This window comes from Geotrypetes seraphini, chromosome 1 (assembly GCF_902459505.1).
Source record: "Geotrypetes seraphini chromosome 1, aGeoSer1.1, whole genome shotgun sequence".
NCBI lineage: Eukaryota > Metazoa > Chordata > Amphibia > Gymnophiona > Dermophiidae > Geotrypetes > Geotrypetes seraphini.
This window is the reverse complement of record NC_047084.1, coordinates 275,106,618-275,131,399: the sequence shown is the minus strand read 5'-3', so window position 1 is coordinate 275,131,399 and position 24,782 is coordinate 275,106,618. Positions and strand designations below refer to the sequence as shown.

Here is a 24,782-nt window from a genome sequence, read left to right as displayed (position 1 = left end):
GCTTAAGATCTTATAAAATCAGATTCATCTTTTATTATCTTTTCTATCTGAATATGTTCAACAGAATTCCTTTCATTATTTAATTGTTATATTGTAAACCGCTTAGGTCAGTAAAATGCAGGAGCTGTATATCAAAATCTTAATACACAAACATTATGATTGGATAAATTTAAAAAATTGTGACATCTTGGATGACTTTTTTAATCTGTTAAATCTCTTGTGAATCTACCATGAGCCAAATATTTGGTAATCACACTATAGAAGCATCCATATTAGTACTCTTACACATGAGAACTTATTTCCTCTTACCCTTGAGGAGTGTCAGCACTAAGGTTTGGAGGTGAATTTGCTGGTGGTGGTGTTGCTTGTTGCCTTCGAAGTTTGCTGGAAGGAGCCACAACACTGCTGCCCAAGAATGCTTCAGATACAGTTGGAACTGACTGTACAGGACACAGATTTGGAGGATGCTACAATAGATAAAGGACAAGTGAAAGTAAAGCTTTGGTAACAGCAGAGCTGTGCTCAAACTCCACCCCCCAAGAAGAACAGACATCTGCTATGACGTCCAGAAATTAGTAGACCAAATCTCTCGAAGGGATTAAGGGCCCAGCTCAGGCGCAACTAAACCAATGACAAAACACTGCTCATTATCTCTATCAAAACAAGTAGTACTAGGATGGTCTAAAAATTCAGTAAAGCAAAATTACTTCCCTCTAACAGGTATTCTCTGAAGACATAAAACATATATTCTCACATCTAGGTGATGTCATCAATTGAACCAGACATGGACAGTCAAAAAGTGTACTGTCACTTAAAAAATTTTTAGGACAGCCTGTACAAGAAGTCCCCGTTTTATGAACATCCAACTTATGTCGGACTTGTACTTACGAACGAGGATCCTTTCTACCTTTGGTGTTCCATTGTGTCCCTCTTCCTCTCTCCTTAGTTCCAACATGCCCCTCTCCCTCCCTCCATTCTGCACTTCAAGTATGTGCCTCTCTCCGGCAGGTGTTTGCCTTCTGGCCAGCTCCCTCCTCCTTCCTTCCACAGTCATTTCTTTGCACAAAGCCGCGGGCGGCAGCTCCTACGCGCATCCCACAACTGAGCCAGAAGCCTTTCCTCTGACATTGGAGGAAGCTTCTCCAATATCAGAGAGAAGACTTACGGCTCAACTGCGGGACATGCGTAGGAGCCACCGCTCATGGGTGTTTTCCTTCTGGCCAGCACCCTCCTCCTTCCTACTGTAGTTGTTTCTCTGCACAAAGCTGTGAGCGGCGGCTACTATGCTGGAAGCCTTCCCTTTGACATCGCTCCTCTGACATCAGAGGGAAGGCTTCGGACTCAGCTGCATGATGCGAGTAGGAGCCGCCACCCGTGGCTTTGTGCAGAGAAACAAATGTGGCAGGAAGGAGGAGGGAGCCAGCCAGAAGGTAGACACCTGTCAGAGAGAGGCATGTACTTGAGGCACAGAATGGAGGGATGAGAGAGAGGGGCGTGTTGGGACTCAAGAGGGAGGGAGCGCAAACTTCGGACAAATGATGGAAGGAGGGAAGGGGCATGAACTTGGATCACAGAATGAAGGGATGGAGGGAGGGGAGCATAAGCCATAGGATGGAAGAATGGAGGGAGTGAGGGAAAGAGATGCTGAGGTGAGGGAGAGAACAGGAAGGAAGAATTGGGTGTCAAGAGAGGGAAAGAGATGGTGCACATGGAGAAATGAAGAAAGAGGAGAATTGTTGGGCATAGGGAGAGAGAATTATTGGACGTGGTGGTGGGAGAAGAGTGAGGTAGAGATGCATGGGGAAGAAAGAGATATGGAGTGGATGTGATGGTGGAGAGAGAACAGTGGGATGGATTGAAAGGGATGCAAGAGGGGCCTCAAGGAGGTGGAGAAGGTGGGAAGAATACTAGGATCTGAATAACATACAAATTCAACTTAAGAATTGATTTAAAAACAGAACCCGTTCTTAATCCAGGGACTGCCTGTACTGCATGTATGCTGGTGCCTTCCTGCCCGACATCAACCTGCAGAGTTAAATAAGATAGCTAAGAAGCAAACTAGGAAAGCTGGAAGGGTGAGAATACATGCTTGCTGTTCTCAGAGAACACCTGCTACAGGTGAGTAACTTCGCTTTCACTGAGGACAAGCAGGCATCATATGCTCACAACTGGGACTCCCAAGTTGCCATGGTCATGCCTCTAGGAAGAGAGTTACTAGTAACTACCATGAACCTGGTAAACCCCCAAAGAATTGGAAATGTGACATCTTGGATGATTTTTTTAATCTATTAAACCTCTTGTCTGAATCCACCATGAGCCAAATATTTGGTAATCACTCTATAGAAGCATCCATATTAGCACTCTTACAGATGAGAAATCATTTCCTCTTATCCTTGAGGAGTGTCAGCACTGAGGTTCAAAGGTGAATTTGCTGGTTGCCTTAGAAGTTTGCTGGCATTTAGGTAGAGAATAAATTTTGTAGAACTGCTTGGCCATTCCTGTCTGGAATGATTCTCCAAACAGTAATGGGAAGTGAAGTTATGAATTGAGGACCAAGTGGCCGATTTACAGATGTTCTCAATAGGAGTAGAACGTAGATGAGTTACTGAAGTCGCTGCTGCTTGAACTTATCAGGAGGGACCAGGCCTTCAAGCGTCAACCTAGCCTGAGCATATGCAAAGGAGATACATTTGGCCAGCCTTGTGGAGATGGTTCTCTTGGTGACAGGAGCTCTAAGTTTGTTAGGCTCAAGTGATATAAAGAGTTGATATAAAGAGTTTAGTTCTGGGAGACTAAAGGAACTGGAGGGAATACATGGAGAAACTTGTCTCACCAAGAGAGGAGAAAAGCATTCAATTTTAGGCTATCAGAAGTATAGAGTTTGAAACCAAAAAGCAGAAGTTTGCTGTTATGAAGGAAAGCAAAGAAGTCTATTTAAGGTGTTCCCAATCCAAGAATATCTGCCGCACAGTGTGTTGATCGACCACTCATGAAGTTGAAGGAGTCTGCTGAACTTATCCGCTAAAACATTTTGTCTTTTTACTAGGTAAATTGCCTTGAGGAAGATTTTGCAAGCAAGCATCTAGGTCCATATCTGGATTGCTCCCTGACAGAGTGGATGAGACTAGAGAATGACATGGGGGAAAAATTTGTCCCTGTCCCCGCAACTCAGTTCCCGTCTCCGCCCCTGCAAGCCATCTGATCCCAACCACATAAGTCTCAAATAGTTTTATACTGAACTTATTTTATTACAGTATAAAAAGTAACAATATTTTGTACAATTATCATTTTATAAATGGGAGTTATGGCTGCCGAACTAGAGGCAGAGATCTTCAGCTGGCAGGGCTTTCTTTATAAACCTTTATCAACACAACTATAATACTACTTTATCTAAAGAAAAGAAAAGAAATAGAACTTTTTCCTACCTTTGTTATATGGTTTCTGCTTTCCTCATCTTTTCGGCATTCTTGTTCATCCATCTACTGTCTGCCTTCTCTCTGCCTTTTATATATGGCATCTGCTCTATTTCTATGTCTACTTCTCCCTTCCTCCCCCCCACTCAATTGGTCTGGCACCCATCTTCTTCTCTCCACTCCCCCCCATGGTCTGGCATTTCTGTCTTCTCTTCCATATCTCACTCTCTCCCTCCCCGAGGGTTTTTAGCATCTCTCTCCTCCTTTCTTCCCTTCATATCAGGTATTTGTCTCCTCCACCTCCTCCAATGCCCTGGTACTGTGCTTGGGTTCCAACTGCCGAAATCTCTGTTAAGACTTACTCCAGCCCATCTACACCCTCCCAGACATTGAAGCCCTCCCCAGCCCATCCTCCACCAAACGGCCATATACAGACACAGACCGTGCAAGTCTGCCCAGTACTGGCCTTAGTTCAATATTTAATTTTATTTTCTGATTCTAAATCCTCTGTGTTCATCCCACGCTTCTTTGAACTCAGTCACAGTTTTACTCTCCACCACCTCTCTCAGGAGCGCATTCCAGGCATCCACTATCCTCTCCGTAAAGTAGAATTTCCTAACATTGCCCCTGAATCTACCACCCCTCAACCTCAAATTATGTCCTCTGGTTTTACCATTTTCCTTTCTCTGGAAAAGATTTTCTTCTACGTTAATACCCTTCAAGTATTTGAACGTCTGAATCATATCTCCCCTGTCTCTCCTTTCCTCTAGGGTATACATATTCAGGGCTTCCAGTCTCTCCTCATACGTCTTCTGGCGCAAGCCTCCCATCATTTTCGTCGCCCTCCAATGGACCGCCTCAAGTCTTCTTATGTCCTTTACCAGATACGGTCTCCAAAACTGAACACAATACTCCAAGTGGGGCCTTACCAATGACCTGTACAGGGGCATCAACACCTTCTTCCTTCTACTGACTACGCCTCTCTTTATACAGCCCAGCATCCTTCTGGCAGCAGCCACTGCCTTGTCACACTGTTTTTTCGCCTTTAGATCTTTGGACACTATCACCCCAAGGTCCCTCTCCCCGTCCGTGCATATCAGCTTCTCACCTCCTCTCCTTCCTATTATTTATCCCCAAATGCATTACTCTGCATTTCTTTACATTGAATTTTAGTTGCCAGGCATTAGACCATTCCTCTAACTTTTGCAGATCCTTTTTCATATTTTTCACTCCCTCTTCGGTGTCTACTGTTACAAATCTTGGTATCATCTGCAAAAAGGCACACTTTTCCTTCTAACCCTTCAGCAATGTCACTCACAAACATATTGAACAGGATTGGCCCCAGCACCGAACCCTGAGGGACTCCACTACTCACCTTTCCTTCCTTCGAGCGACTTCCATTAACCACCACCTTCTGGCATCTGTCCGACAGCCAGTTTCTGACCCAGTTCACCACTTTGGGTCCTAACTCAGCCCTTCAAGTTTGTTCAACAGCCTCCTATGAGGAACTGTATCAAAGGCTTTGCTGAAATCCAAGTAAATTACATCTAGCCTATGTCCTCGATCCAGCTCTCTGGTCACCCAATCAAAAAATTCAATCAGGTTCGTTTGGTACGATTTACCTTTAATAAAGCCATGTTGCCTCGGATCCTGTAACCCATTAGATTCAAGGAAGTACACTATCCTTTCTTTTAGCAACACTTCCATTATTTTTCCAACAACTGAAATGAGGTTCACCGGCCTGTAGTTTCCTGCTTTATCCCTGTGACCACTTTTATGAATAGGGACCACATCCGCTCTCCTCCAATCCCCAGGAATCACTCCCGTCTCCAGAGATTTGTTGAACAAGTCTTTAATAGGACTCACCAGAACCTCTCTGAGCTCCCTTAGTATACTGGGATGGATCCCGTCTGGTCCCATCGCTTTGTCTACCTTCAGTTTTTCAAGTTGCTTATAAACACCCTCCTCCGTGAAAGGCACAGAATCTACTCCATTTTCTCGTTTAACTTTGCCAGACAATCTCGGTCCTTCTCCAGGATTTTCTTCTGTGAACACAGAACAGAAGTATTTGTTTAGCACATTTGCTTTCTCCTCATCACTCTCCACATATTGGTTCCCAGCATCTTTTAGCCTAGCAATTCCATTTTTCATCTTCCTCCTTTCACTAATATATCTGAAAAAAATTTTGTCTCCCTTTTTTACATTTTTAGCCATTTGTTCTTCCGCCTATACTTTCGCCAGACATCTCTCTCTCTTGGCTTCTTTCAGTTTCACCCTGTAGTCCTTTCTGCTCTCCTCTTCTTGTTTTTTTTTTTAATATTTCACAAACGTTAACTCTTTCGCCTTTATTTTCTCAGCCACTAGGTTGGGGAACCATATTGGCTTCCTTTTTCTCTTGTTTTTATTGATTTTCTTCACATAAAGGTTCGTAGCCATTTTTATCACTCCTTTCAGCTTAGACCACTGTCTTTCCACTTCTCTTATGTCCTCCCATCCTAACAGCTCTTTCTTCAGGTACTCTCCCATTGCATTAAAGTCCGTACGTTTGAAATCTAGGACTTTAAGTATTGTGCGGCCGCTCTCCACTTTAGCCATTATATCAAACCAAACCGTTTGATGATCGCTACTTCCTAGGTGAGCACCCACTCGAACATTAGAGATACTCTCTCCATTTGTGAGGACCAGATCCAATATCGCTTTTTCCCTTGTGGGTTAAGTCACCATTTGTCTGAGCAGAGCCTCTTGAAAGACATCCACAATCTACTTCTTTCTGATTCTGCAGACGGAACATTCCAGTCCGCATCCGGCAGGTTGAAATCTCCCAACAGCAGAACCTCCTCGTTCCTTCCAAACTTTTGGATATCCACAATCAGATCTTTATCAATTTGCTGCGATTGAGTCGGAGGTCTGTAGACTACACCCACATAGAAGTTCCATCTTCTCTTATCAGAGAAATCATCTCTCTTCTTCCTCTCCCCAGGTCCCTTGCATTTCGGTCGCTTGGATATTGATCTTTACATAGAGAGCTACTCCTCCACCTTTTTGACCATCTCTGTCCTTCCTAAAAAAGATTATATCCTGGTATGTTTGCATCCCATCCATGTAATTCACTGAACCATATCTCTGTGATAGCGACAATATCTAGATCTGCCTCTAACATCAGGGCTTGCAGATCATGAACTTTGTTGAATAGACTGCGAGCATTTGTGGTCATCGCTTTCCAGATATTTTTCAGCGATAATCTCCTTTTTCATATGTATTTTTGTTTTATTTCACTTTCCGTTGCAATACTAAGAAATGAGTTGCTGATATTGCTTATGTTGCAGTCTTTACTACTATCACATCTTTTCTTTTGCCGGGAGTGGTCTCTATAATTGTCCTTCGTACATACACCACCCCCACCTTCTAGTTTAAATGCCTAGAAAAAGATTGTCTAAATTTCTCTGCAAGGTTTCTTTTTCCTGCTGTAGTAATATGTAGCCCATCAGTGCAATATAGCCTCTTGTCCTTCCATATATTTCCCCATCCTCTATGTACCTGAAGCCTTCTTGATGACACCAGGCTTTGAGCCATCTATTAAAGTCCTCTGTGTTTTTCACTCTTTGCTCTCCCTTTCCATATGCAGGCAGTATTTCAAAAAAAGCTAAAGTCTTTACAAAAGGTTTCACGCCCTCACCAAGCTCCCGAAAAGCTTTCTGTGCTGCAAGTGTGGTATCTTTCTCTCCATTCCCTTCCTTTTCTGCTCTTCCTTCTCAATTTTTCTACCTCTTGTCTATTTTCCAGTCCTCAATTTCCCTTTCATTATGTCTACCTACAGTCTGCCATCTCTTTCCCTCACCCCTTCCAGTATCTCACTAACTCTATCCTCTTCCCTAATCCAGCATGACCTTTTTTCTTTATCCCCTCCTTCCATCCAGTATGTGCTCTCTCTCCTCTTCCTCCCAGAGTCTGCTCCCTTTTCTCTCCTCCCCACTTCCTTCTAGTGTCTGCTCCCTCTCTCACTTCCCTTCAGCATATGTTCCCCTCTCTCACTCTTCCCTTCCAACTAGTAGGGAGTACTTCCATCCCTCTCTGTCCACTTCCCTTCATCGGGCTTCCCTTCCTCCTCCTCCCAGTCTGCAGCCTTCCTCGTGAACACGACACTCGCTCCCTCCCAACGGCAAAAAAACCCCAACAACCCATCCGTTCATCTCTTCCCTTCCTCTCACCTTCGCAGGTGCTCTTCAACAGTTTTCTCTTTAAGGTGTCTGGACGTGGTAGCCATTCTCACAAGTCCCATGCGACTGCCCCAAAGCCTCTCTTCTTACACAAGCTGCCCAGGCGGAAACAGGAAAAGTGTGTCAGAAGGTAGTGGCTTCCCCCATGTCTTTCTCAACAGACTATGGACTTTTCCTCCAGGAAATTGTCCAAACCTTTCTTAAAAACAGCTATGCTATCCGCTCTTACCACAACCACAGGCAATGCTTCCAGAGCTTAACTATTCTCTGAGTGAAAAAAAAATTTCCTCCTATTGATTTTAAAAGTATTTCCCTGTAACTTTATTTAGTGTCCCCCAGTGTTTGTAATTTTTGATGGAGTGAAAAATTGATCCACTTGTACTAGTTCTACTCCACTCAGGATTTTGTAGACTTCAATCATATCTCCCCTCAGCTGTCTCTTTTTCAAGCTGAAGAGCCCTAACCTTTTTAGTCTTTCCTCATACGAGAGGAGTTCCATCGCCTTTATCATCTTGGTTGCTCTTCTTTGAACCTTTTCTAGCACCGCTATCTTTGAGATAAGGAGACCAGAATTGAATGCAATATTACAGATAAGGTTGCACAATGGAGCGATACAAGGCCATTATAACATTCTTAGCCTTGTTAACAAACCCTTTTTTAATAATTCCTAGCATTATGTTTGCTTTTTTGGCTACCACCACACATTAGGTGGAAAGTTTTATCGTACTGTCTACAATGACACCCAGATCCTTTTCTTGGGCACTAACTCCCAAGGTGGATCCTAGCATCCAGTATCTGTGATTTGGGTTATTCTTCTCAATGTGCATCACTTTGCATTTGTCCACATTAAATTTCATCTTCCTCTTGGATGCCCAGTCTTCCAATGTAGATCTCTGACCACACATTTTCTGGTTTCTAACAAATCATTGATAAGATGTTGGAAAGACTTGCTCCAGTCTGATGGAGCTGGTAGCTGTTTAATCAAATATTTCAAATAAAAAGTCATATAAAAGTTGCAATTGAGTATTCTGTTAAAGAGCATCATTATTTGGAATACCTTTCTGCCAAATTTGTTCCAGGTTCTGCCCCTTCTACCTGCCAGGCATATGTGTGAGAACTGTTTCTCATTTTAGGGCCAACTCAACTACCAGAGCTTGGTGTTCTAGCTGTGGTTTATCAAATCCTGAACAAGACTGGATTCTATATAAAAAGTGTCCAATTTTCGTGGACACCCAAGAAATGCTTTTCTAGCCAAAACACGGACCGTGCTGGATCGGCCTCATACATGGAGTGGAGTATAAACCAAGCCAAAAAAGGAGACACTGTGGAATCAATGTTCTTGGTGTAAACATTTATTAGTACATGAAGTAAAAAAAAAAAAAAAACCAACCGCCCCAAAAAACCCACACTCAAAAGGGCTAAACTATATTGAATAAGATTGTCCAAAGTGCAGTTGATGTACAAGCTATTATGCAAACAAAGCATTTAATGTAGAACCCAACACAGTCCGTGTTTCGGCTAGAAAAGCTTTCCTCGGGGGTCCTATGAAAATGTATGTATGTATAAAAAACTGAAATGTATCCAAGAAATTTAATTATAGTGACTGTAAAGTGATGTGAAGAGTCAGAGTGGAATTACATAAATAAAAGAAATGTGAAAGTGAGATGCTAAATATATTGCCTTTTGTATAGGCAAGATCACTCATATTTTAAATTCTTTTTCACTCACTTCCAATTCATATAATTGTGCTGTTTTTAGCTTAGTGTATAATTTGCTGTGTATAATTTGCCGTTTTCTTTTACACATTGTGATTGAGGCCAGCAGCATGCCAGATTTTAAGAAAAAAATGGGATAGGCATGTGGGATCTCTTGGGGGTGAAGTTGGGGGGTGGGTCATTAGAGCGGGCAGACTTGATGGGCAGAGGCCCTTTTCTGCCATCATTTTCTATGTTTTCATACTTTTTTCACTTTTTCAATAAATTACATTTAGCATCCCACTGGTAACATCCCTTTCCTCAGAGCAATCTCCATTAAGAACATAAGAATAGTCTTACTGGGTCAGACCAATGGTCCATCTATTATAGTATCCCATCTTTATGGAGGCCAATCCAAGTCACAAGCACCTGGCAAAAACCATTGACCGCCACCCTCTGTTGCCTTCCACTCAACCAGTTCTTGACCCAGTCTGTCACTTTGAGATCCATACCGAAAACACTTGGTTTATTTATTAGATGTCTGTGTGGTTTGGGCAGTAAGCTCAAGGCATTTTTTGATTGATTTGTAGATGAGGGTCTTGCTGTTACTCTGTTACATAAAGCCTTGTATCTCATTTCTCTTAATAGATCATGGGAGTTCTTATGCATCAGATGGGCACAAGATCTAGGTTTGTCGCCTCAGGATTTGGACATGGGTTGCCTCATCAGCCGTATTCCGTTTCTATTAGTATCTGCTGAGCTATGTGAATGCCAGTTACGAGTCTTGTATCGGGCATATTTTATGCGTGTCCAGCTATTTAAGTCTGGTTTATCGGAATCATCTCAGTATGAGCAGTATAAACAAGGAATTAAGTATTTTTCCATTTTGGAGACAGGTGGTTCGCTACTTGGACAATTTATTGGGGAAGTCCATTCCCTTTACATCAGTGGGATTTTTATTAGATAAATACGAGGCCTTTAGAATGTTCAAATGGCACATAGCCAAGGAAGTCTGTTCTAATGCTGAATCTCCTGAGCAGACAACTGACCTTGGGTGTATAGCCCATCTAAATTAGCTCCCCACTCAAAGTTGGAAGCATCTATTATTAGTTTCTTGTGGTGTAGTGTATTTTGGAATAAAGTTCCCTAGTCAAATTGTCATCAATTACCCAACAAGACAGAGACTGCTGGAGGAACATGATGACAGTAATGTCCTACAGCTTCCCTGTGGTCTGATACACCTGGTCCACTGAACTGTCCTCATATTGAGATGTACAGTGGAGGACATGTGGCCCAGCAATCTCAACATCTGCCAAGCTGATACCTGCTGACTCTGTTGGACCTCCCATGCTAAAGAGACGAAAGCTTCTAGTAGGTGGAATGAGGGGGGCGGGGAGATATGGCCTGAGTTGTGTCTAACAGGGCTCCTATAAATTCTAATTGTTGGGTCAGCATAGATAGAACTTGGAACTACTAGGGTTCATCATCAATTATCCCAACACCAAAATGGTTCTATGCATTGATACCTATGATGTACGCTTGATCATCATCTAGGTAGAGAAATACGTGCACACCTAGTCTGCATAGTAATACCGTGAAAACTAAGACATTTTGTGAAATCTCTTAGTACCAATGCAAGGTCAAATGGTAGTACTTGGTACTAACAGTGATATTTCTTTATCTGAAATCTAAGGGCTTCCTATGATTGAGATGCATCTGAATTTGAGTATAAGCGTCATTGAGGTCCAACAAGCAAAGCCAATCTTGTGCCTGAATTATGGGAAGTAGGATTCCAAAAGAAACCATCCTGAACTTGGTTTCTAGTGATAAAATAAACGAGCTAGGCCAAATAAAGCCAAACCCAGAAAAAAAACAAAAACATTTATTAAAAGCCCACTCATTATGGGACATACTAAAGTCATTAAGAAAACTCAATAATTAAAAGTCACACTCACTGCTGAATGATCACAAGTCTCTTCTCCTTTGCAAAATTTTTGGAAACCTTTTTGTATGTGCAGCCGAGGCATTTCTAAAGCATTTGACTGATCTAGGACCGCAGAAGTTTTGCCATCTCTTGAACAATTAGCAGAATCCGAATCTGGTGATATAGCCCTTTTCTGCACATGTACCTAAAATGACAGTACAAGTTGCATTACAATGATCACGGTGACTTGAATACATACAAAATCTCTTCCAAAGTTATTTTAACTCAGAAAACGCTAAGGAATGAAAAAAACTAGGCAAACTCTACAAACCCCTTTAAAATTCATACAAAATTTGAACTGCCTCCGACTACCTAAGTGAAAATTGTCTGTTAGGCTGCTCAAGCTCTTATACTTAAGGACTTTTTAGGGTTGGGGGGAGGGAAGTGTTGTGTGTGCCCTAGCAGTATTGCAATACAGGAGGGGCATTATTAATTTCACTGCTCTGTTGCAGCTAACATAAAAGCAGGAAGATATAGCAGTACAGGACCTCCTTCACTGAACCACATCATACTCAATTATTTTTGCTATGTGTCCTGTATCTCCTGATTAGAATTTAAGATCAAAGGAGCTGAAGTTCCATTTTGTCTCAATAAAAGCAATGCGTGTATCTGTTATGTGCTAACATGAATTCTGGGTCCAAGAGCTTTTACATCATACAGACCATATAAACAAACTTTCATTACCTCAGAGCAAATCTTCTTCTTTTCTTTGACTTTGCCGTTTTTTTCATGTTCCAAAGACCTTCTTTTCATTCCACGAGCTCTCTTAACTTTACCTGAAACATCTATAAAAGTTTAGGTTTTGGGTTTTTTTGTTTCTCTCATGCTCAGAAACACTGCCCCCCCCAAAACAAAACGAAACACACACACACACACACACAAAAAGCTTACCATACTGCTCCTTGTTATCACATACTATTTCAATATGAATCAATGCTGGATCAACTATTTTCAAAGCAGGAACCTAAAATTAAAAAAAAAAGAAAACACAATATAAAAAATCTTAGGTCCATATAAAAATTGTGTAGAATACAAACATTCCAGATTCTTTAGCACACATTAGTAAATCTAGCATTAACGCCTTTATACTTCGGGCCCCTTTTACAAAGCGATGGTAGCGAGTCCCAGCAGGCAAATGCAACGCAGACCATAGGAATTGAACGGGCTGTGTTGCCTTTGCCATATAGGAATCACCTACCATGGCTTTATAAAAGGGGCCTATTATTACCAAGTCTCACTGGATAGAATGCGACTCTAGGTAATAATGTGTATTAATGCATGGTAAAACAGTAGTATATTTTAGTAAATTTAGCCCTTCCTCAATTATCTTGAGATACTGATATTCATATAAAACTGGGTCCTTAAATTTAATAACATAAGTTAGGTACTCTATATTCAGGAGTTTTATACTCTCAAGTTTAAGCAGTTATTTGTCAAAATTTAGAATTCCACTACTGAAGATCACAACATTTTTCCCATCTAGCGTTCCCTGTCACCCCTCCTCCCCCTTATTTTCAGAAACAGAGAAACATGATAGCAGATAAAAGGTCAAATGGCCCATCCAGTCTAACCATCCACAGCATCCACCATCTCCTACTCTCCCTAAGAGATCCCATGTGCCTGTCCCATGCTTTTGTGAATTTGTACATAGTTTTGTCTCCACCACTCCTACCAAGAGGTTATTCCACGCATCTACCACCCTTTCTGTAAAAAGTATTTCCTCAGATTTATGCCATTTAGGTATGTAAATGTCTCTATCAAATCTTCCCTATCCCCTTTCCTCCAAAGTATACATATTGAGATCTTTAAGTATGTCCCTACACACCTTAAGATAAAGACTGCCAACCATTTTAGTAGCCTTCCTCTGGACTGACTCCATCCTGTTTATATCTTTTTTATGCTGTTTAGTAAAATCAGCAGCATATGTTCAGGGACTCAGCAAAGTAATTTTCAGACAGGCCAATATAAGACTTATATTTATGAGCCATCACTTCAAAGATTCTAGGCAGGTTATAGCACAGTCAGAACATACTACAAACCAATGATACATTATTCAATTATCAAAAATATTTTATTGTTACTATTTTGCAAATATTTCTATATTTTCACTTTTATCACAATAATTTACTACTTCAGCAACATATATAAAATTTACATACCGATAAAATCTAAATTTTACCAGATCAAATTTATTTTTAATTTTTAGTGAATTTTTACACCTCTGTGTGGGGAGCACTTCAGGACCATAACACTGCATCAATGAAATTATGGCCAGAACACAAAGGTAAAATTAGTCATACCTGTTAATTTTATTTCCTTTCAGACTTATGCTTTTATTTATCATTTCTATAGCGCTGAAATGTTTGGCTGCTCGGCTGGGGGAGGGCTGCTCAAGAGTTCTGCTGCAGCTTCAAGGAAGGGAGGGATAGAAGCAGGGCAAGGGTTCTGCTGCATGAGGGATGGGACGGATGGATAGAAAGATGCTGTATATAGTGCAAGGGTTCTGCTGATGGGATGGAGGGATAGAAAGATGCTGCAGAGGGAAGGCACAAGGGGATGGTTGAGAGGGGAGGAAAAATGTTGCACATGTGGGGAGAGAAAGGAAAGAGGAAGAATTGGGGTGGAGGAGAAGAAGGGAGAGATGATCATTGTATATAAAAAATAAGACCTATCCCGAAAATAAGAGCTAGTGCGTTTTTTGGGCCCAAAATTAATATAAGACACTGTAGTACACTATTACTATTTACAAATGTATATTTTTTGTATATAACTGTACTCTTTACTCTCCCCAACTCAGTTTAACAAGGCAGTGTTGCTCCCCACAATAAAAAGTGAAATACAAACTTATATGGATATTTACCTGCTCACAATCAATTTCTAAAGTTCTTGTATTTGTATTTCCATTAACAATTGTTGCTACAAACCACTGCTTTGTGGGATCCAAGCTGTAAATTCTTACTTTTGAGCCAATTAAGCCCCTGTCACCTTAAAAACAAAACAAAAAAGTCATTAAAAGGGATAAATGTCAAACAGCTTCCACTGATAAACAGAAGAGCAAAATCTGCAATGGGGCATTTACCTTAAACATGAATTCATATGCTTTAATTCTGTTTGGCTTAAAGCTGAATAATTTATTTGTACTAACAGATCACCACATAATTAGTCAAAGAATGTCTAAGTAAATTAGGTTTTTATCTGAGCTACTTATTTAAATATGCTGATCCCTTCCACCACTCTCTTTTCATCTGCCTACAAAAGAGCAGAATTAGAGAAAAGCAACTCGTACTTCATTAAAAGCACTGCAACTTTCAAGCATACATTTAAACAGATCTAAACAAACAAAGCACTACGAAACAAAATCAGTCTAGAAATCTACTGTCATCTATGCAATGCACAATTCAACAACATCCTGGTAATAGAACTTGCTTATGTTCTTCATTATTGTTCTTTATCTGGATTTTTAGGTCCTGATTTATCAAAAAAGACTAACTACTTATATACAGTAGGAAGACAGTTGACAGGGTTAAATTGAATTCATGCTCTTGGTACAATTATGGGAATTTACATATCTAGGAAGTAGACTACTGAAGCAACAAAGAGAGGGAATCAAAGTACACAGCAAAGCAGTGAAAAAAAAAAGCAGAGAAACATAGAAATATGATGGCAGATAAAAGCCAAATGGCCCATCTAGTCTGTCCATCCACTATCTCCTCTTCTCCCTAAGAGATCTCACATACCAGTCCCATGCACTCTCAAATTCAGACAGTCTTTGTCTCCACCACCTCTACAGGGAGCCTATTCCACGCATCTACCACCCTTTCTGTAAAAAAGTATTTTCTTAGATTACTCCTGAGCCAACCACCTTTTAACTTCATTCTATGGCTTCTCATTCTGGAGCTTCTTTTCAAATGAAAGAGACTCACCTTGTGCGCATATCTTCCCTCTCCTATCTTTCCTCCAAAGTATACATTTATTTAGTTTTATATCCCATTCCCCCCAACGAGCCCTGAACGGGTTACACATTAACGTACATAGAATGTACTCATGACCAGGTAACATACATAGAATACAGGCAAGACAGGTTACAGTTCATGTATTTACAGCAGCAATATATATCTGAATTGGTCAAGAGCAGGGGTGTCAAGCTCAATCACATAAGGGGCTGAAATCTAAAACATAGGCTAAGTCGCGGGCCTTTTTTTATTAAGATACTTAAGGGTCCTTTTATTAAGGTACACTAACCAATTTAGCACACGCTAAATGCGCACCTTAATAAAAGGACTCCTTAGTCTTAGTTGAAGTATAGGGTTACTACCTCTCCAACCCCACACTGGCTCTGTGATGTAAACAAAATAAATAAAGAAAAAAAAAAAAAAAGAGACTATTCCTCTCTCTTTTAGGTCCATCCTCACGCTTGGTCTAACACCAGCTCTGGCAGGATACACATTTCAAAACTGACATACTGTAATCATAAAATAGAAAATAATATTAATTTTCCTACCTTTTCTGGTCTGGTCATTATTCAAATCATGTTGGTTCCAGGTTCTGGTTGTCTTCTGATAACTCGCTTGCCAGGGTCTCCTGCCCATTTGTCATTTCCTTCTTTCTCCATGCTAACCATCCATCTTCCATCTCTATCCTCCCCTTCAGTTTCCATTCCCTCTCCCAGAGGTCTGGTATATATCGTCTCCATCGCCGCAGCTGCACTGATGGACCCCATCATCCCCATATCCACCATCTCTCCTTTTCCAGCATTTCTCCCTCCTTCCCTACCACTCCAGGGTCCATAATATCTCCCTTTCTCTTCCCAACTACCCTCATATCCAGTATCTCTATCCCCCATCCACATCATCCCTTATGTTCAACTTCTCTCCCTATGCTGTCCAGATAAGCTGCTAAAATGTCATACCAACTATCAACTTTGTTTGGATGGGGGTTTATATCAAGGAATTGTTGTTTGGGTGGGAATGTCTGGAAGTAGTGGAAATGCAGTGGGCAAAACTGAAAAGAGCGATTGTAAAGGTGACAAACCTTTTTGTGAGGCAAGCAAGTAAAAGTAAGAGGAAAAGAAGGCTGCTTTGGTTCTCAATAGTAGTAGCTGGGCAGGTAAGGAATAAGAGTTTAGCTTTCATAAACTACAAAAGATTGCAGAAAGAGGAAGACAGGCAAAAATATCTGGAAAAGTTAAGAGAGGCTGGTCGTGTAGTCAGGAAAGCAAAAATGCAAATGGAAGAAAAAATAGCCGATACAGTAAAATGGGAAGACAAGACATTTTTTAGATATATTAGTGATAGGAAGACGTGCAAAAGTGGCATTGTGAGATTCAAAGGTGAAGGGGAGGAATATGTAGAAGCTGATAAAGAAAAGGCCGAATTGCTTAGTAAATATTTCTGCTCTGTGTTCACGGCTGAAGCGCCAGGAGCAGATCTACAGAAGACAAATTTGAATAGGGATGGAGGAGTAATAGACCCTGATCGATTTTCAGAGGGTTGTGTTTGTGAGGAGCTAGCTAAAATAAAGGTAGACAAAGCAATGGGGCCGGATGGTGTACATCCGAGGGTGCTGAAGGAACTTAGGGAAGTTCTAGTAGCACTGCTGATTGATCTTTTCAATGAATCTCTAGAGTCAGGAGTTGTACCGGAGAAGGGCGGATGTAGTCCCTCTCCACAAAAGTGGAAGTAAGGAAGAAGTAGGGAATTACAGGCCAGTAAGTCTGACTTCTGTGGTAAGCAAATTAATGGAAACGCTTTTAAAACAGAGAATGGTCAAGTTTCTGGAATCCTGTGGATTACAGGACCGCAGACAACATGGATTCACAAATCTGATCAATTTCTTTGACTGGGTGACCAGAAAATTGGGTAGAGGAAGTGCATCTAGATTTTACAAAGCCTTCGACAGTGTACCACACAGACGTCTAATATATAAACTGAGTGCTCGTCCCAAAGTAACGGGCTAGGTCAGGAACTGGTTAAGTGGAAGACGACAGAGGGTAGTGGTCAAATGAGATCGCTCTGAGGAAAGGGTTGTTACCAGCGGTGTGCCTCAAAGTTCTGTTCTTGGACCTGTTCTTTTTAACATTTTTATAAGCGATATTGCCAGGTAAGATGTGCCTCTTTGCGGATGATACCAAAATCTGCAATAGAGTAGACACCCCGAATGGTGTGAATAACATGAAGAAAGACCTAGCAAAGCTTGAAGAATGGTCTGAAATTTAGCAGCTAAAATTTATTGCTAATAAATGCAAAGTCATGCATTTGGGCTGCAAAAACATGAAAGAACAGTACAGTCTAGGGGGTGAAGAACTTATGTGGAAGACAGAAGAGCGGGATTTGGGTGTGATTGTATGTGATGATCTTAAGTAATTTAATCAGTTTAATTTCCATCCTATAAGTTCACATAGAATTTTTCTTTTTTCAACCATCTTTATTTTCTCTTCTTTATTAATTTCCAGGTACTTTAGTTAGATTGTGAGCCTTCGGGACAGTAAGGGAATTTTTTAAGTACCTTCTTACTTCTCATTTATAATCTTAATGTATATTTTCTTCAAACCGCTTAGAACCTAACGGATGTAGCGGTATATAAGAAATAAATTACATTACATTACATTACATTAAGGTGGCCAAACAAGTTGAAAAGGTGATGGCGAAAGCTAGAAGGATGCTAGGTTGCATCGGGAGAGATATGGCCAGTAGGAAAAAGGAGGTATTGATGCCTCTGTATAAGACCCTGGTGAGAACTCATTTAAAATATTGTGTATAATTCTGGAGGCTGCATCTTCAAAAAGATATGAAAAGGATGGAGGAAAGCTGCTAAAATGGTGAGTGGTCTTCGTGATATTCAAAGCATATTAGGTACAAAAGAGAGTTGAAATGACCAAATAAATATTTCTTTAGTCACCAGTCCTTAATTCATATGATTATATTCTTACACCGAAGTTCCTCAGAACGCCACACCAAAGCTTAAAGGGCTACCACACTAGCTATACCACCTTAAAGCTTTGGTGTGGCGTTCTGAGGAACTTCGTGATAAGGCATATGGGGACAGACTTAAAGATCTCAATCTGTATACTTTGGAGGAAAGGCAGGAGAGGGGAGATATGATAGCGTCATTTAAATAACTATGTAATATAAATGTGCACGAGTCAAGTCTCTTTCATTTGAAAGGAAACTCTGCAATGAGAAGGCATAGGATGAAGTTAAGAAGTGATAGGCTCCGGAGTGATCTGAAGAAATACTTTTTTACGGAAAGAGTGGTAGATGCGTGGAACCGTCTCCTGGACGGGGTGGTGGAAACAGAAACTGTGTCTGAATTCAAGAGGGCCTGGAATAGGCTCGTGGGATCTCTCAGAGAGAGAAAGAGATAATGGTTACTGCAGATGGGCAGACTAAATGGGCCATTTGACCTTTATCTGCTGTCATGTTTCTATGACTTATACAATACAATACAATTTTTATTTGTATACTGCCAATACCTCAATGAAGTTCACAGCGGTTTACATAAGTAATTATGGTGATACAAATTAAAAACGTATGTTAGTAAAAATTCATGAAGGTCTTTGGTCTTTTTTGAAACATTTAAAATTAGATTACTGGTTAAAATTAGTTGATACTGCTTTCCATAGTTTTGCTGCTTGATATGCCCATGTGGAGTTAAAAGTTCTATTGTATCTAACGTTCCTAATAACTGGATACCAAAAAGTATCATTGTTTCTTAGGATTAGTAAGATGTAGCATATAATCAGGAGTTTCTCCAAACCATATTTTAAATTGAAAATAATATAATTTATAAGGTATTCTCCCTTCTATAGGTAGCCAGTGTAATTCACTTAAATAAGGTGTAATCTTATCACTTTTTTCAATCTGAAGATTAATCTAATGGCTCTATTCTGCAGTGTTTGGAGGTTTTTTTTATTACAAATTTAGGGCAATATAAAAAGGATACATTGCAATAGTCCAGTTGAAACAAAACTAAAAATTGTACTAATTGGCGGAATTGATAATTATCTAAGTAACAATTTGACCTGAGGTAATAGTGGAAGATTGTGATCAAAATGAACTCCTTTTTTTTTTTTTTCCTTGAAAATTTATTGAAAGTTTTACAAAATACAAATGCAAAAGGGAAAATGGTACACAAGAAAAGTACAATAGTCAATATTCTGCTTATTTTAGCTAGTGGATAATCCATCTTATTTATAGTTAACAGTTTAGTTTCACAATTCATATTAGGATGATTTAGTAAACATAATTTAGTTTTATCCTTATTCAATTTATGTTGATTGTTCAACATCCAATTCTCTATCAACTTCATGCAATTCATTTAGTTTTAATTTAACATGATCTAACAAGCAGGAAAAAGGAATGAGAACAGTAATATCATCTGCATATATAAATGATGTGAATTTGGTTTTTACCAGAAAATAACCCAAAGAATGCAGGAAGATATTAAACACGGTAGGTGAAAGTGGGGAACCTTGGGGGAACACCATAAGGAAGAGACCATTCTTTGGAATCATTTTGGACATTTTTACTTTATAAGTTCTTTTTTAAAAGTTACTGAACCAATTTAGAATATTTCCAGATAAGCCAAGTTCGTCTAATATACTTAATATGATCAACTAGGTCAAAAGAGCTCAAAAGATCAAATTGCAGTATTTTTTTTTTTTAATTCTTTATTAATTTCATATTTTACATGAAGTGTACAAAATATTGAATTACAACTAAAAAATACACAATATCACTTCTATATCTATTACATAATATTCTAAACATATTTTTAACCCCTCCCCCACCCCCACCCTTCAAGTACTTTCCAATCACCTTATACATATTGTATACCATATTTAAACATGTTATGTAAAATTATTTTCACTACCCCCTCCATATGTGCCATAAAGAAGACAACGAAAAAGTATTAATACTTTATAACCCTTTGAAATGTTGCTTCTTATAATATCCATTAGAGATCAAGTTTCAAGTTTAATATATCTCTTGATTAATCGCTTAGTCAGATTTCAAAGCGATGAACAATTTAAAATACATTCATTAGCAATTACAAAATAAACAATACAATACAAACTTTGAATAGTAACATCAGGTTAAAAACTAGGACATCATTTAAAAAAGATCCCAGAATAGTTTCTGTATTATGAAGCCATGTCTGTTTTAATTTCACTAAATCATCATCTTCTCTAACAAAGAATATTGTGTACAATTCTGGAGACTGCACCTTCAAAAAGATATAAACAGGATTTAGAGTTGGTCCAGAGGAAGGCTACTACTAAAATGGTCGGTTGTCTTCATCAAAAGGCATATGGGGACAGACTTAAAGATCTCAATATGTGTACTTTGGAGGAAAGGAAGGAGAGGGTAGATATGACATAAATGTGCATGAAGTGTGTCTCTTTCATTTGAAAGGAAACTCTGGAATAAGAGTGAATATGATTAAGTTAAGAGGTGATAGGCTCAGGAGTAATCTAAGGAAATACTTTTTTACTTTCTTTTTTTTACAGAAAGGGCGGTAGTTGCATGGAATAGTCTCCTACTAGAGAGGTGGTGAAGACAGAGACTGTATCTGAATTCAAGAAAGCGTGGGACAGGCACATGGAAGAGAATGGGTGCTGCTGATGGTCAGACTGGATAGGCCACTTGGCCTTTATCTGCCATCATGTTCCTATGTTTTTATATGAAGCCATTCCAGTCAAAGATGGTAAGCATCCTTAAAACTCAAAAAATATAAACCACGACTTCCACTTGGAGAAAAAGAATTAGGATATCTAGGGAAGCATGTTGAAATCCTCTCTTACTAGAAACATGTTTAGAGTCCTTAAGGGAAAGAAAAATACCTGTGAGTAAAATCCATAACTTCTTTGCTCTAGTTAACTGCTTTAACATCAATAAGAATTATATAAATTTAGATTTCTTGCATAATATTATAACTTTATATAATATTAATTTTCTAAAGAAATGTTAAATTTGATGTTAATATATGAGTTAATCAAGTGTGTATATTCAAGTTTCTAATGAGTTTATTTGGAACACTTGTTGTAACATAAGAAAATGAATAAAGATTTATAAAACATCAAAAAAAAGGCAAGAAAGACAGCACTTTAGTACATATTTCTTAATGCTGAGAGCTTTACCATGATATGCTCTGGGGCAGTTTGGTGGTATTTCAAATAGATGAAGAGGGCATCCTAGTCAGATCTTTATAACCCATTGATCAGAGGTTGTAAGGATCCAGTAGTTTGCATAAAAACCTTAAGACTCCCTCCTACTGGAAGGTTAACAAGCATGGATACTGACCACTCGTTAAGTTCTCATGGAGACAAGTCAAACCCCCTATTTTGGTTATGGAGCTGGTTAGATTTTCTTGGCCCTCTGCTTGTCTGTACTGCATGCAAGAACTCTACAGGCAATGTCAGTGACAGAATCATGCCACACAAAGTTAATTGTCAGGAAGATCCCATTGTAGGCTAGCAGAAAAACAGGAAGCAGGCTTTACAGAGAGAACAAAAAAAAGGATGTCTGTTTTCCATAGATTAGGATGCACATCACATTTAAGGAAGGTTATGTAATGGTTACAAGGAGAAAAAAGTACAGTACATAAGAAAAAGTGAAATACTGCCACCTGCTGGGTTTAAAAATCGGGCTTAGCATTGGCAAATTTAGGATTTAAATGTACAATGACGTAAGGTATTCCTGGGAAGGAAGTCATGTGATCAACTGTGCCTTTGTATTCTAACATATGATAATTATTACAAATGATGTCACATCCACTATAATAAAAGCCTTAGTACTACATGCGCAGAATGAAACTCCGTGCCTGTGTGCCTCCATGGTACACCGCCATGCCTTCTGAGAGCGAAGCAAGGGAGAGACAGCCGTGGTCGGAAGGTGGGCGTGACCGTCTGGAAGGAGAACCGGTGAAGAGAGACAGCCATGTTCTGAGGGAACAGATCGCCTCCCTTTGGGAGTGACAGAAGGGGTTGGAAAAGGCCAGGAGCAGAGGTGAATGAGACCGGCCTAGTGAGGGCGAAGTTGACAGAAACTGCCTTCTGCCCCGATCGCAGACGCCAGCTGACTTCCTGCCTTCTGACAGCTTTACGCTGCCAGGGCTCCTCTTCTTCTCACCCCTGGACCAGCAGCAGCAGCTCAGTGTGATTTTAACTTATTCACACAGCTGTCGCTAGCTTTAGCTGAGGTTTCATCAAGCAGCTGCGGGGCCTTTGCTAGGCCAGCCCACTTTGATGATGCAAGGTGGGCCAGCCTAGCAAAAGCCCCGAGGCTGCCTGATGAAACCAGGGATAAAGCTAAATTAAAGCTAGCGGATGCTGGACAGGGGGAGCAGAGAAGGGAGAAGGGGTACTGCTGGACAGAGGGCGAGGTAAAAGGGGTATTGCTGGACAAGGGGGAGGTAGAAGGAAGGGAGAAGAGGTGCTGCTGGACGGGAGAAGAGGTACTGCTGGACAGAGGGCGAGGTAAAAGGAAGGGAGAAAGGGTACTGCTGGACAAGGGGGAAGGTAGAAGGAAGGGAGAAGAGGTGCTGCTGGACGGGAGAAGAGGTACTGCTGGACAGGGGGGAGGTAAAAGGAAGGGAGATGGGGTACTTCTGGATAGGGGAAGCAGGGAAGGGAGAAGGGGTACTGCTGGACAGGGGGGAGGTAAAAGAGGTGCTGGACCTGGCAGAAAGGGAGGGAAAGGAAAGGTGCTACACATTGGAGGTGAGGGTGAGATGGTGCACGGGGAGAGAGCATGTTGGGTTGGGGGTGGGAAAGAGGGATGCCACTGAGGGAAGAGGCAATGACAGAGAGAGAAAGTGTGCAGGAGGCAGAATGTGTTGGACGTGGAGAGGGTGAGATGGATGGGGAGGGCATAAAGGAGGTAAGGAGAAATGTTACACTGGGGAAGGGGGAGAGGGCAGAGAGTGAAAAGTTGGACTCGTGGAGGGAGGGAGAGAGAGATGTTGGTTGGGGGAGGGAAGGAGGACCAGAGGAGAAGCATGCAGGAGGCCCTGGAAACAGTTAAAAGCACAGAAAAATAAAGTCACCACACAATAAAGGTAGGAAAAATGATTTTATTTCAACATAATGATTGAAATGTGTCAGTTTTGAGAAAGGAAAGATGTTAAACTTTAACTGTGAGGGCCGCAGAAAAAATAGTTATGTTAAGAGTTTTAGCTCCTGCAAAATTGTCATCAATAATAATAAAACCTAAGTGAAGGTTCATAGGGAAAGGAGAAATGGAGAGGAGTTCTATGAGATGAAGGACAGAGAAAAGATACAGATTTTTAAGTTGGTGAAAAAAGGTGGAAATAGGGAAAGTAAGAGGGGAAATGGGAGCCTGAATATGGGGGTAAGACATAAGAAGAATAGCCATACTGGATCAGACTAATCTATTCTAAGAACATAAGAATTGCCTCTGCTGGGTCAGAGCAGTGGTCCATCGTGCCCAGCAGTCCGCTTACCCAGCAGCCCTCAGGTCAAAGACCAGTGCCTTAACTGAGACTAGCATTACCTGCGCACGTTCCGGTTCAGCAGGAACTTGTCGAACTTTGTCTTGAATCCCTGGAGGGTGTTTTCCCCTATAACAGCCTCCGGAAGAGCGTTCCAGTTTTCTACCACTCTCTGGGTGAAGAACTTCCTTATGTTTGTACAGAATCTATCCCCCTTTAACTTTAGAGAGTGCCCTCTCGTTCTCTCTACCTTGGAGAGGGTAAACAACCTGTCTTTATCTACTAAGTCTATTCCCTTCATTATCTTGAAATGTTTCAAACATATCCCTTCTCAGTCTCCTCTTTCCAAGGAAGAAGAGGTGCAGTTTCTCTAATCTCTCATTGTACAGCAACTCCTCCAGCCCCTTAACCATTTTAGTTGCTCTTCTCTGGATCCTTTCAAATAGTACCGGATCCTTCTTCATGTACAGCGATCAGTGCTGGACTCAGTATTCCAGGTGAGGGCATACCGTGGCCCAGTACAGCGGTATGATAACCTTATCCGATCTGTTTGTGATCCCCTTCTTAATCATTCCTAGCATTCTGTTCGCCCTTTTCGCCACCACCACTATGCATTGCGCGGACGGCTTCATTGACATTTTGACCGGTACTCCCAAGTCTCTTTCCTGAGGGGTCTCTCCAAGTACTGCACCGGACATCCTGTATTCATGTATAAGATTTTTGTTACCGACATGCATCACCTTACACTTATCCACGTTAAACCTCATTTGCCATGTTGCGGCCCATGTCTCGAGTGTGTTTATGTCACGTTGCAGGTCTTCGCAATCCTCCTGCATTTTCACTATTCTGAATAACTTCGTAATGTCTGCAAATTTAATCACCTCACTCATCGTACCAATTTCCAGGTCATTTATAAATATGTTGACGAGCACAGGTCCAAGCACTAAACCCTGCGGCACTCAACTCGTGATGCTTTTCCAGTCCGAGTATTGTCCATTTTCCCCCACTGTCTGTTTGCTATCCG

General features: G+C 40.7%; 1 protein-coding gene across 2 annotated transcripts in view; it reads right to left on the bottom strand.

The window, feature by feature from the left end:
- Positions 1 to 24,782, bottom strand: part of KDM3A (lysine demethylase 3A) — a 245,220-nt gene that overhangs the window by 161,274 nt on the left and 59,164 nt on the right. The window contains exons 5-9 of one of the 2 annotated variants that reach the window (XM_033952017.1): positions 14,169 to 14,293; positions 12,200 to 12,272; positions 11,993 to 12,093; positions 11,280 to 11,453; positions 310 to 467 (exon numbers count right to left, since the gene is read on the bottom strand). In XM_033952017.1, the coding sequence (XP_033807908.1) occupies positions 310 to 467; positions 11,280 to 11,453; positions 11,993 to 12,093; positions 12,200 to 12,272; positions 14,169 to 14,293 (631 nt within the window). The remainder of the gene's footprint in view (positions 1 to 309; positions 468 to 11,279; positions 11,454 to 11,992; positions 12,094 to 12,199; positions 12,273 to 14,168; positions 14,294 to 24,782) is intronic. The other variant, XM_033952026.1, reaches the window with a different exon arrangement.